The 13,489-nt window shown below is 45.6% G+C and overlaps 1 protein-coding gene across 1 annotated transcript; it reads right to left on the bottom strand.

Annotated features, from left to right (window-relative positions):
- Positions 1–908: 908 nt before the first annotated feature.
- CNOT8 (CCR4-NOT transcription complex subunit 8) lies at positions 909–7,675 on the bottom strand (the record flags this gene model as incomplete). The annotated part of the gene is made up of 6 exons (XM_084268433.1): positions 909–2,239; positions 2,557–2,667; positions 3,335–3,479; positions 4,253–4,414; positions 5,872–6,065; positions 7,559–7,675. 6 exons carry the CDS (start codon positions 7,673–7,675, stop codon positions 2,090–2,092), a joined length of 879 nt encoding a protein of 292 aa, XP_084124559.1. The 3' UTR covers positions 909–2,089.
- Positions 7,676–13,489: the final 5,814 nt, after the last annotated feature.

Genomic DNA, 13,489 nt, shown 5'->3' with positions numbered 1-13,489 from the left:
ATCATGTTCTATATAAAAGCTGCTATCCTAGAATTGCCAAAACCAATCCTAGATTCTGGAGTCTTGAACATGCACTATTTTGACCAGTGTTGCAGCTTACCTAAAGGCTTTGTCTGTCTTGGTGGAAAAACTTAACTCTTCCGAAGAAAAGGAGGAGGCTGTATAGGACTTACACACTATGTTCACCAAGGAATTTCTAGAAGCAAGTTTTTAAATGCAGCAGCAAAGTTCATGGTGGGATTGGGGGAGGGGGAATTATCATGAATTTAGACACTTTCAAAGTACAAGAAAAGTGTTTAAGAGAAAAAAAGGCAAGATGGATTTTTTGGATCAAGACCTCCTCCCGATTCTTCCAGCCAAAATGCAGACTTGATAGATTTCCTGCCCCAAGGTAAGTAAAGCCTCAGAACACCTTGAAGAACAGTAGGTAAAAGATGGGGTTTTATGAGAAGATCCTTCTGTAGATGCACATGTTAATCTGTTAAACTTGCCACCAATTCGAATGTGTTAAATTCTGTACTAAGTACTTGAAACCAGGAGGGGGAGCTAGTGACTAACCCAACGGCCCTCCTACACCTGAAGCAAGAGCCCCAAGAACTGGAGAACATCAGACAGGGCAGATGAGCAAAAGGGCTTTGTCACGAAGTGGCTGTGCTGTACTGAAAGAATACTCCACAGTCCTCCTAGCTGCACTGAGAGACGAGGAGAAAGAGAATACAAGTCCCCCAAAGAGATCTTAAGCTCAACTTTATTCACCTATGTACAACCTCAAAAGCAACCTACCACTGTGGTACATCATAAAAGAGTAAAGGAAGCTTGAGCATCTTTGAGCACATATTGCTCAAATTGAGTCCAAAGGCTGAAGTTTGGAGCTTTAGTGCTTGATGGAAAATCCAAACCAAGGCCTGTTTTAAAAAAAAAATTTATTTTACAAAAATTAAAAACAAGTACTATTCACAAGCATTTTAAATACCAGCTCTAGACCTCAACTCTTGATAATGGACTGTTTGAGCTTGTTTAAAATGCAAGACAGTCTTAAAATTTTAAGTTTGCCATGTCCAAAAGGGTTTTGGTTATTTGGTTTTTAAGACATTTTTAAGAGATGCTGGGAAGAAAAAGGTACTATAGCTCATCTTTTAAATGTCAGGATCCCAAGTTGCTCTTCCATCCTCTAGCTACTTTTCAGGTGTTTATAATAAAGAGAAGTAGAGCTGTTTTGACTGCTGATATGCATATAGTAAAATTAAAGGCTGGAGAAGGGGGGCAGAAGAGGAACAAATATTCATCCACCTGCTGAACTACTTGTGTTGCAATGGGAAGCAAAAAATTTGTAGGTTAAAACGAAGAAAACTGAAGTCAAGAGTATTGGTCCAATCCCCTGTCCTTGAATGAAGGTGAGCTTTTAGGCTCTCTCAGAATCTAATTTCCAGAACAGTTTATTAATGCCCGTAAGAACTCAGTAGAGGCTCAGTATGGGTCAAACCTGGATCAGAGAGAAACTATGGAGAGCTGATCAAATCAGCTCCTGTAATATCCCTTCCCACTGTTGTTAAAGCAAATCTCTGAATATTTTTAGCTGCAAGGATCATTTTTAATGTCATCCGTTCCCAAACCTCTGCAGTGATCAAAGGGAGCAATTTCCACAGACTACACAAAGATAAAATAAGCAAAACATGAGGTGAAGCAGTCACCCTCACAACATGCAGAAGTTTTAAAATAAGCTTTATAAAGCACAGTTTGCAAATTTGTGTGCACGTCTGTGTCCGTTTTCACTGGATTTCCAGACCCTTAGCTCTGCTGAATACCGGTACGTCTTCCTTGCAGATTCTGTACAGTATAAAGAGGAAAAAAACAGATGTATACACAGGAGGTTCTGTCTTTTGCCCTTAGTATTAAAAAGATGGCAAACCACAAATGCTGGCATTAGGAATTCAGTCAACTCTCTTCTGGGTTTCAAATGAAGATGCAGCTCTTCAGCAAAACTGCAGGCTGTACACTGTAATGCCTTTTGTTTGAGACACTTGGGGAAAATGGTTGAGGACAGCAGCTGCCAATATGGTAACCACGTTCTGCTGAGGGGTGCCGCTTATCACGGCTGCATGTTGTTGATAATGGCCAAAATGCTCATTTTCTCTTGGGCTGAGTCCACATCTTCGTTTTGTTTCTGAGCCACTCCCGTGCCGAGGCCGTACAGCCGCCCGCAATACTTTGCATCATCAATCGTATCCTCAAAAAATAACTGCAGATTGGAGGAAAAAAAAAAGTTATTGTTTAATGGCACCTCTAAATCAGAAAGTACTCAATCAATGCTAATTAAACAGCTCATTAGAAGTCAGCCACCTTTAAGATACAGTGTGAGAACTAAAATAAGCACATGAATGAGGAGTAAACAAAAGAAGTCTGCCAATATCAACAATTCCTGTTACTGACAGTTTGTAGTCTCATGGCCATTCAGGCTCAAAAAAAAACCCAACCCAAAACAAAACCCACCATGTTCATGCCCACATTTGTGGACAGGAACTGGAGAAAGGAGAAGCATGAAGAACACTGCAGTACCTCTTTCATTCTGAAGAATGCCATGCCCGTAAGAAGAGAGTCCGATCCTGCCTGGTGTTGTCGCCCAATCCGTTGCAAATCCAGTTGATCTGCCACTTCCTGAAGGCCACCCTGCCATCAGAACAGAACAGATTTTACTTTGGAGGATTCGTCTCTTACCAAAATTGTCACACCTCTCCAAAATCTAAGGGCAAGCACTGGCTATGATGAATCAATGACTGTTCCAGCAGTACACACTCACCAGCTGTGAAACACAGTGGTAGACACTGTTCAAAACCACAAAAATACTCTTGTCAAACACAGGTACCTTGCTTTCCTGCTGCAGATGCTTGAGATGACTGCAGGTATATTCACAGGTTACAAATGCTGGACCTTTCCCCTCCCCATTCCTCAAACAAGGCTGCGATTCTGTAGATAAATTACTTCCCACACCCCTGAGTATCTACCAGTTAATCAAGTCACGTAATAGTTCATGTAAGAAGAAATTGCCTTGCACCATGAAGATACACATGCTGAATTATAATTAGCCTCTGAAATTACAGATAACACAAACTGGAAGGTTATGGAAATGTTCCCTATATGATGTATATATTGCTAAGTCTAAAACTGGAAAGGCAGTATCTACCAGATGCAGTCACAGGTGCTTATGTGTGACTATAGCTTTTAAACACATTCCAGTTTCAAGACCTGACATACACATCCATTCTGTCACTTGGCTTACTGTACATGCACAGTGTTGATGCCTATCCATCACTTCTTGCTGGGGAGAAACAAGTACCTTGAGGTTTTTGCAGCTCTTCATTAAGTATTTTACATCATAGATAGATGGGAAGAAAAGGTTCAAGATATGGAAAAATTCATGTTCCTCTTCTGGTAACCTGGAATCTGTCAACAACTTCACCATGTACCCAAAGTCATAACCACTGAAAACAAAAACACACAGAAACCAGATAAGCAGGCAACACCTGTAACTCAATCAGCATCAGTATCTTACTTTTCACAAGGTTTATATGCTGTAGCTCTCAGACCTTCCCATTTTCTGACACTGATTAATTTGGCTGGATCAGAACCAGACTGCATCCTGATCATCTATGTCAAAGTAGGACTTCGAATGCTCTCATCTACCTCATATTTTTCTTCCCAACACTGCAAGTTCCTATACCTATGGCAAATACAGAAAAGCAGGAAACCCTGTAAAAGCAGCTGTTGCCACCATCTCCTTCTCCCTCAAGTCCTTTCACTTGCAATGACATCAAGAACCAGAAGCTTTGTAATCAAGTTGCTTGAAATGCTACAAGACATCTGAACTATGCAGATCTCTCTCTCTCATGACATGGAAACTGAGAACACCAAGGAAGAAAAAAACCCTTACTGTACAATGCATGCAAGTTACTAAGCATAGAAATCACATTTCAACTTGTTAATAATCTCTTTCATAGAGGAAACCTGGAAGTGCAGAAGGATTTGCAAGTAACACATACACAAAATCCAGCCCACAGTAAGTGACAAAACAAAGTGCCAAGCGTCCTTACTCCTTAAACCTGGCCTTTGTATCTTCAAGCTTATTTTGAGAACTGTAGAGCTGCTAATTCTTCTTCTTAAAATCTCTATCAATCTTCATGGATACAACCAGCAGCATTTTGCAAACAAAAAGAGATTTTTCACTTCATAGTGTCAGTGTCCATTCCAGACCTACCTGTGGAAGGACAGCCATTTCACACTGTCACTGAGGACAACCCCAGATGTCATAAGCAGCTCAGCAAAATGCAGGGTATCGATCCCTTCTTCTTCATGCTTCTGGAACTGCAGCCCAGAACTCGCAAGGAGGTCTATGGAATCCTGAGAGTACATGTCCTCCCTGGGGGAGAAAAGCAGCTTTGTACTGAAGGTGCTACCGAATCAGGCTCATTTTAGCAGAATTCCCACCCCCCACACTGTATTTCAAAAATGAGAGGGACCATTTGGCTATCTCTGGGTTCCACATTTGTGTCTCAAGAAAATTCAAATTGAATTGGTTCTAATACTGCTACTGCAGCCTCCCACATCTGTAACAAGCTATTGCAGTCATGCATGATCATAACTAGTTAATATTCTGTAGTGAATATTCCAAAGATCCCACCCTCCACAGAACTGATCTGCATTTTGAAAAAGGTCCCTTCTACAAGGCAAAAAGCACCACAGATGAGAGCACGGGGAAAAGGGGAGTTGTCCCAAACCAGAAGACATGAAACTCTAGAGCACTGAGCATCATTCCTGGCTGCTTTTTTTTCACTTCACAGCACATCCCAGCATATCATCACCCGTTCAGTCTCCGGGAGTAAACAAAATTGACCAACACTCGAGGAAGGAAGGAGGACAGTGATGAGGGATGATATGCTCAGTGGAGCTGAGCAGGGAACAGACTTTTGTACTGCACTGTTCCATTTTTTCAGGGGGGAGGAAGGAACACAACAACACTCAGAGCAAAATTCATGCCAAATATGGTAACTGAATCAAATGAAGTGATCACACCGTGAAAACCACTTCACTTCGACTTCAGTCCTTCTGAGAGGCTCACAAATATATGGAAGTAAATATTGTGACTTTGGGGTTCAAGAACTGCATGATCTGCACACACCAGCTATAAATTTCTGCAACATTTTCCAATGATAATTGCATAAAAATACAGCTTGATTTCCAATCAACATGGGGGTTTACCCGTTAAGCCCTCTCTTTAGTTCCAGGCAGCTCTCATGGTAATTAAGCTGAGTTTGTCTTTACAATTAAAGGGGACATAATAATGAACTTATTTCAACTGTGACTACAGCATGCAGCACAGAGGACACAAGAACAACTGCCACGCTTCATTTAACAAGATTCATTTTCCTCAAGAGGTGTGATGGTCACACCCACTTTTTTTTTTTTTAGATCCCAGTTTATATTTTAGCACAAATCTGTAAAGAGGTGCCTTTTTTATCTGAAAACATTCGTTTTTAGAAGAGAGAGATGGATGTTTTGATATACATATACATAAAAAAAAAAGTATAAAGTTAAAGGCTCCAAGGCTGCTGCAGAAAAAGGATTAAGGCACATACAATTATTTGGGATAGGTTATTTACAAAGTGTATAAAGGATAGAATTTTGGCATGGCTTGGACTTCCAAAAACACTGCTCACTCCTGTCATGCCAAAACAGGTTCCCACATCATCTGGGTTAGAATCTGAATTTTTATTGTTCAGAACAATCCAGCAACAATGAACATATGGACACTGGCTAAGGGAAGCCTCACTTCAGCAGGACAGAGCAGGTGATTATTCCTCAGCTCAAGAGACTCACGTAAGGTTGAATTTGAAGTTAAACTGCCAGGTGTTGATGCCAGAAGGATATTCTCCTTTCTCATTTGTGAAAGTCAGGCCCAGCTGGATGATTTTCAGCAGGTCAACGTTACACCGAAGGAGCTGGTACTGGTAGTCAATGGAACTGCGGAATTCACCGATTGGCCTTACAACGACCCCAGGAAACTCTGTGTCCTAAGAGAGAAGGGGAAAGTCTTTTGTTACTGCCTCATTAGTAGTCTTTATTATCACTCTGTTAGGAGTCTATTTGGTTCCACACCTGCAGGTCTCAGCACTGCATTCTGTGAGATTTTTCTTCTCCTTTTCCACATTCACACAGATTTTATACTGCTGCAAGTCAGACCCTGAAAAAACCCTACAGAATTTGTTAACTATTGTGCTCATTCATTTATCACAGGTATCCTTTCCTGCAGTTTTGTTTCATTCCAAAACAAAACTGTTAGAAAATGAAGTCCTTTCTGGGAGAAAGATACTAACTCCCTTGTTTTCCCTAAATCTACTAAACCAGACTTTTATTTATTCAGTGCTCTTCCATGTTCCAAAGAGAAGTTAAATTTTGCACTCTGACCACCTTCATTCAATAGTCCAGATAGTGTTTTGACTGGTTTTGAGGAACAGCCAATGCTTACATTAACAGAATCTACTGCCCATCAGCACAGACCTCAACAACAGGGCAACCATCGATTAATTAGATGAAAAACATTTTACTTGGCCAGTGACTGCACGCTATCTTTGCTGAAACCCAAGCTTCCATACTATTTTTACTCTCAGACTAGGTCACCTAACTTCTACTGACTAAACCACATGCAAAAACTTTCATGAAGAATCTAGAGCTGTGCACCTGAGAAAATTTCTCCTTTGCCCAAGATTCTTTGGGTCTGCTCTTACAGCACAGCCACTAAAACAGGTCGTAAGCACACTTTGAACAAGATCGAATGGAAGCAAGAAAGCTCATTTCCCACTGACATATGACAAGAAGAAAACCATAGTCACACAACATTCTGCACTGAAATACCACATGCTGTGCAGGGGCACGTGTTTTTATGCCATGCTTCTATTAAGGACCTTTCCTATCTTGAAGCTTAGCATTCCTACGCAAAGTTGGCAGAACTTAGACTTTTAAAAGCAGGGAGAGATTCCTCCCACCTGGGGGAGATTCCAGTTATCTTAAGTGGAGCTGTCTGAATACACAGTCCTATCTACATCCAAAATATTTTTCTTCCATTAGAGTCAATATCTGACCCTGTTAAACAGGAGACAACCCAGCTGATTAGCTGTCACTTGCTGGTCTTTTGTCCTACAACACACAGACTCTTCCATAACCAAACAGAGACAAATACGCTGCTGAAGATTTAAACCCAGCTGTACACATGACCCATTTCATTTTCTGCCACATAAGCTAATACATGCTGAATATGCAAATATGAAATTAATTCAGCGTTTAAGGTGGTCTCTCTCTTCCCCATCTTTCATTAAATACTCAGTACTACCTGTATTAAATTCAGGAGAGCTTCTACTGAAAAGCTTCCTGATTCTTCACCACACTTAACCTCCATCTCAGTTTGAACAGGGATAGAGGGAAGTAATTTCTCACTCAAGAATCAACTCATTTCCCTTCCTCCCAAACCCCTTTGACTAGGCAATTACATCAAGAGTAAAATACTTACCATTGCAATGTAGCTGTAACTTAGAACAATCTCTCGAATTTTCCTCATCTCTTCTTCCAGGTTGTTTGCCCACACCTCGCAGATAACCTGGCTGTTCTCTGCAAGGGCTGCTGGCATCTTGCAAGGACCAGAGTGAAGACAGCCAACGTGGAATTTAGAGGGCAGCGTAGAACTGCAAGCTGTGTGATCTTATCAGCGTGCTGTGGTAAACGGATAAATAAACAAGGCTTTGTATGAAGAAAGATTTACATAGAAGAGGGAATGCTCTCACAGAGCCGCTCCCACTTCCATGCTCAAGTTCAAAAAGCGCATTTAAAGTTAACGCCGAGTTTTCTGTGGCTTGTATCACTTCCTGTAAACAGGCCGAACGAGAAGAAAATCTAGAGCATCCGTTCAGGCTGCAGAGGCAGACGCAGAGTTAACAGCCCAGTTGTTTACAAAACGAGGCATTTTTCCCTGTCGTCTTCTCCCGGCACAAGCTCTGAAGCTGTGGCAGGAGCTGTACAAGAGAGGAACCCTCACGGCCTAACGCACCGTTCAGCCACCGCGCCGGCTCCGGCGGCAGCAGCACAGCGCTTGACAGCGCTCACGGGAGCTTCTCTGACGTAACGCTGGGACCCCCGAAGGAGGCGTCTCGGCCCGGGCCTCCGGCCGCTCCGGCAGCGCCACACCGGGATAAGCCGCCGGCCCTTTTCCCCCGCCTGCGAGAACACGGGCAAGACGGCCCCGCAGCTCTGCGAGCGGGGAGCGACCGGCAGGGCCTCAGCCCGAGCGCCGCCACAGCCCTGCCGAGCGCGAGCGGAGCTCGCCCGCCTCAGCCCGCCAGCCAAGGCCCCGCGGCCTGGGCACCAGGGCCCGGCCTGGGCACCAGGGCCTGCCCCGCGGCACGACGCCCCTTCCCATGCCCCGCCGCCGCCAGCCCCGCGGAGGCCCGGACACCCTCCCCCTCCTTCACCCCCCCACCCCAAGCCCCGCGCCGCCCCCTCAGCCGGGGGGTCGCGCGCCGCGCCCGGGGCCGCCCGCCCGCACCTGCTCGCGCGCCGCCGGGCCCCGCCGCTCGCGCTCCGGGAGCCGGGCCCCGCCGCGCCGCCGGCTGCGGGCCGCCCCGCCGCTCTCGCCCTCGCTCCCCCCCCGCCTCTCGTCGGCTCCGGCGCTCCCCATCGCCTTCCCCGCCCCCACGCTACCTGCCCGGAAGCCGGGGCCGGGCCGTTCGCCTCCGCGCAGGCGCGATACGGCCGCCGGACAAGGCAGGACTTCCGGGTTGCGCTCGGCTCTCGCGAGAGATATGGCAAAGCCTCAGGGGCGCGCAGCGGGGTACGTTACGTTGCTGCGCGCGCCTGCCCCGCGACCGCGCGCGCTCCCGCGGAGAGGACAGGAAAGGGAGGGGGCGGGGGAGGCGGAACGCCACGCGGGGTTCGGCCCGGAGCGCGCCTGCGCAAAGGCCTTGGCGTCCTGAGGAGCTGCCCTCCCCTTCTCCTCCCCCAAGGGCAGCCAATGGACTCGCCCGGACTCATTGCGCCTCGGGCGGTGGGCGAGCCCAAAGTTGGCGGGCGGGGGGAGGGCTAAAGGAGCGAGGTGCCCGCCTCTCCCTGAGCGAACAGGGCCTCGAGGCCGGGCGGCCAGAGGCAGGCGCCGGGGCTCGGGTGGATTTCTCGGCGCGGGGAGCCTCCCAGCAACCCCGCGGCCGCGTCCCCTGGGATGGGGACTGCACCATGCCCCGGCTCAGTGTCCCCAAAAGAACTAGCGGCCACCCTCGGGTAGGAAGGGAGACGAGCGGGGGACAGCAGAGACCCCTGGGCCGCAGCCTCTGTCAGGCCTGGGCCGCTGCGAGGCCGGCGGCTCCCCGTGGATTCGGGCCTTTCCCAAGCACCCAGCCACGGGCGCGCAGGGCTCTGGAGCTGAGTGACGGTGTGTTTGGCAAGGCTGTGAGGGCAAACCCCTGCTGTCCTGGCACGTGTTGCTCATATGTTGTTGTGTGTATTGAGGCCATTACGTGAGGAAGTTCTGCCTCTTCCATCAGAAGAAGCTGTTTGAGTATCTACTATGTCTGGCAGAGGTTCAGGGTGGCTTCTCCTCTTCCAGAAACGCTGTTTAAGTTACGTTAGGAACAGCAGTTTGTATTGGGTAAAGCAGCATAATGTAACTTCTTGTGTAACACAGCAGCCAAGGCTGGCTGGGGCTGAGAGTAGATGTGCAGTTTACTTGGAATCTTGTCTACTAACAATGAAGCTTAGATGGTATTTCCCTTCTAGACTGCCAGCCTTCTGGGCAGGGTTGCATCTGTTAGGGAGTACTGGGGTTGTGGTACTGCTCCGGAATTGCTACCTGCCCACCATCTGTGTTCATTGGAATCTTTCACCCACTCTCAGCTACCTACCATTTTGATACGGGCAACTGGAGAAATGAATCGTGGTTACCTTTCACACTGCAGACACAGTTCAGTGTCTCAGGTTTAATGTTCATACCTCAGCAGAAATGTAACTTTGAGAAAATCAGAGGCTTTTCTGAGTACTGCTCTCTATCAAGTGACCTTGGTGCTGTCAGCATCTGATTACCTGCCATTATTGAATGTTATTTTGATTCAAAGTTTATAGATGATAGATAGATATCAATTTAGCCTTCTCAGCTCTGCAGTCTCTTGCGTTGCATAATTTATATATTATGCAATATGCTAGATTAGGAGAAAGTAATCATCTTGCTTCCTGTAGGCACTTGAGTTTGGGATTTTGTGCAGGAAAACATACATTGTTAGCAGGTAAATACAGCAGGTTTGATTACAGCACTTGGTAAATACAAGGCTGGTTGGTGGGGGAGGTTTCCTAACAGGTTCATAGTAAAATGCATAATTCTTTCTTGCTCATAAATCCAGCAGTAGAAGGTATGATGAATACAGGTCAAAGGGAGGATGAATCTTCTCAGGACACTGAAAACACATGTGGCTTGCTACTCTAATGAAAAATGTATTGCAGGAAATAATCACTTGTGATAAATTATGCTTGTAACGTTTAACAGTGTGCATATAGTTTGAAAAAAAATCTATTCAAGGATGTTTACAAGTACTTGTGGTGAGAGCTGGAAACATTATGCTCCAGGAGATCAGAATCTGTTTTTTCAATCATGCCTAATTTTCATCATGGCTAATAAAGGCGAAGAGTAGCTGGAAAAGGCACCCTGCTCTTTAAAAAGTCCCATAGCTCTTGTATTTAGAAGTTACCAAACTTGTTTCCAGGTCCAGCACTCCAACACACCTTCTTGAAGAGTCCTCATGCCCTCTGTATGCTTGTTAAGACCACAGTAGTTTGTGTGTGTAGACCTATGACATCATAAGGTGCAAAAAAGGGCTTTAGCTCAACATTTTCACGTCAGCCAGTGTGAGCTGCATGTTCTGGATCCTGCCCTTGGAAACAGCTGTGTGTTTCCTGTGGAGCTTAGGAACAGGGCCACAAATGGCTGAAAACTTACTTATGGAAATCTTAAAGCATAAATTGAGAGTTAAAAGATGCAACTATGGCTGAACATGCCTGAAGTGTAACAGCAAGGCACTCCTTTACATCCAGAGGTGTTTCCAAAGCGTACCCCTGCAGCACTGGATGGTGGCACTAAGTTCAGAATGCCTCTTCAAGTGAACTATCCGTGTGGGTCGGTACAACCCTGAAAGAGAATTCATAGCTTTTCTCCTAAAGCTCTTTGCAATGAGCAGTGCAGGCTGTGACTATTACCAATACTGTGGAGAGTCAACAAAGGGAAGTTATGTGTGAAGTGTCTGATCAAAAAGCCTTTCTGCTGAGAAGAAATCAGACTTCTTGCCTGCCTCAGCAAAGACTGCACAGACGTTGGAGGGCTCATGGTGAAGGCATCGGTGCAGGGCACAGGACAGCCCACAGGCAGAAGCAGCTTTTAGTTTATTGTCAACCCACCCTAGACATCAACTTGGAGCAGAAGGTAAATTACATTTACATCCTCATGACTAAGATGCTGAGCTGCCTGTTCCTATTCAGCATAAATATTTCTGAGATAACCCTTGTCAGAATTGAACTGGGGTTATTAAGAAGCACTGAGGCCTGGGAAACACACCGGCTTATCACCCACTTCTGACTATTGGATGAACAGTTCTCCCAGGGCATGCTCAAGTCCAAATAAAGGTCTGCTCAGGACAACATTCATACCACACTCACCTCTCCTGGAATGCCAATTTCCACTTCCTCCTCTGCACGTGTGGGAATAGTTGGAAGGAATCACATTCTTCCCTGTTGAGTCTGCTGTCTATGATAACAATTAGCAGCAACAGCTAAGAAGTACAGACTCTTTCCCCACTGGGGAATAGTTTCTGTTAGTCAAGAGAAAGTGTCCATGAGAACAGGAACATAGTCTGAAGTCTGAAATGAAGCAACAGTGAATGTTTACAGCACTAAGAGAACAAACAGCCTGAGGTTGGGAGAGGAGTTCTGAGAGTGTTACTCTTCCAGGAGAAAAGTTAATTGATAGAAATACAGATGTAGTGGTAGGTACAAGAAACCAGGCACAGCTGACAGAGGCACCACCATCATCCATGTTGCTCTAGCTGCTGCTAGCTTGAGGTGTTACTTACAGAATAAGAGCATGTGTTGCTTCACCTGTGCATGGTCCTGCAAGGCTAACTGCAAGGCAGAGGGGATGTTTCTTGTTTTCTCTTCAGTGGAAAAATAAATCTGGAAAGTTACAGCAAGTAACAGCCTCAATTCTCAGGGCTTAGTTCATAATACTACACTGTATATTAGGTAAGTAACACAGATTGGGGCCACATTTGCATAATAAAGATCAGTGCTACTGCAAATTATATCTTACTGTCTGCAATACCATAATTACAGACTTTATGATCTGTAAACATCATATTTACAGACAACAGAGCCTAAGCACATTCTAACCTGTTTGCACCTCGTCCTTAGGATGGAACCAGTACCTGTAACTGGCTGAGGTCACTATGTAGCAACAGCATTGGTGTAATTCGTATTTTTTAGTGCAACATGATGAACACTGGACTGCTGGGGAATTTTTGCCAAATTCCACAGTTACCCTTACTGCTTTTAACAAATACACCTTTGACCCATCCAGTTGCACTGTCACTTGCTGGTTTTGCGCTCAAAATGTGAGCTAGTGCATTACAAAAACTAGTTATCTTTAAGGCATAGGGAGCTTCTTTATCCCCCAGTACAGCCATTAACTCTTGATGAAAAACTCTCACCTGCAGAGATGTATTCCAGAAGCTTAACTGAATGACAGCGCGCGCGTACGCACAGGGAACGCTGCCAGGACTAACAGTGACATGGCATTGGCTTCACATGACTTGTCTGGGAGGGGACAGCCAGCTCCGGCTCTGGAACACACCCCCATCGCCTTTGCCTAAACCCTCATAAAGTTTCCACAGCACTAGTGAAAGGTGAGGAGTTGAACTCTGGGCTCTGAATAGACAAAGAACCTCTTCTAGGCTGCGATCAGCAGGAGGTGAGCAAAGAGTGGGCAGCCAGAGTTCAAGGGTGGAGTAGTTTGGAGAGATAGGATAGAAACTTAGAGGAAATAATTAGAAAGCAATGTCATGTGTCTGTTTAAAGTGCAATTGTAAGCTTTGCTAGGAACTGTGGTTGCCTTCAGACCTGTGCAGTGCTTGGCACAGCAGGACATACACCAAACACCGTCTAGTCCAGATTCTGTCCACACAGTGTGGCTGATATGCAGCTTTTTGGGTGACTGGGTAAGTTGTCCTTACATTTTCCTTACTGTACATTCTATACTTTCATAGACAGATGTAGCCCTTCTTCTCTTGGGCACAGTTGTTTCCCACTCTTTATGGACTATAAAGCTTGATTCCAGTGAAGTAAGGTCTTCCACAGAAGATTCAAGCAGGAGGGAGGAGTACCAAGCAGCTGTAGCAGGCAGCCAGTCCACCCTAGCAGG

The sequence above is a fragment of the Gallinula chloropus genome, assembly GCF_964237585.1.
Source record: "Gallinula chloropus genome assembly, chromosome: 10".
Lineage (NCBI taxonomy): Eukaryota > Metazoa > Chordata > Aves > Gruiformes > Rallidae > Gallinula > Gallinula chloropus.
Note: the sequence above shows the minus strand (reverse complement) of the source record. Positions and strands in the feature narration are given on the sequence as shown.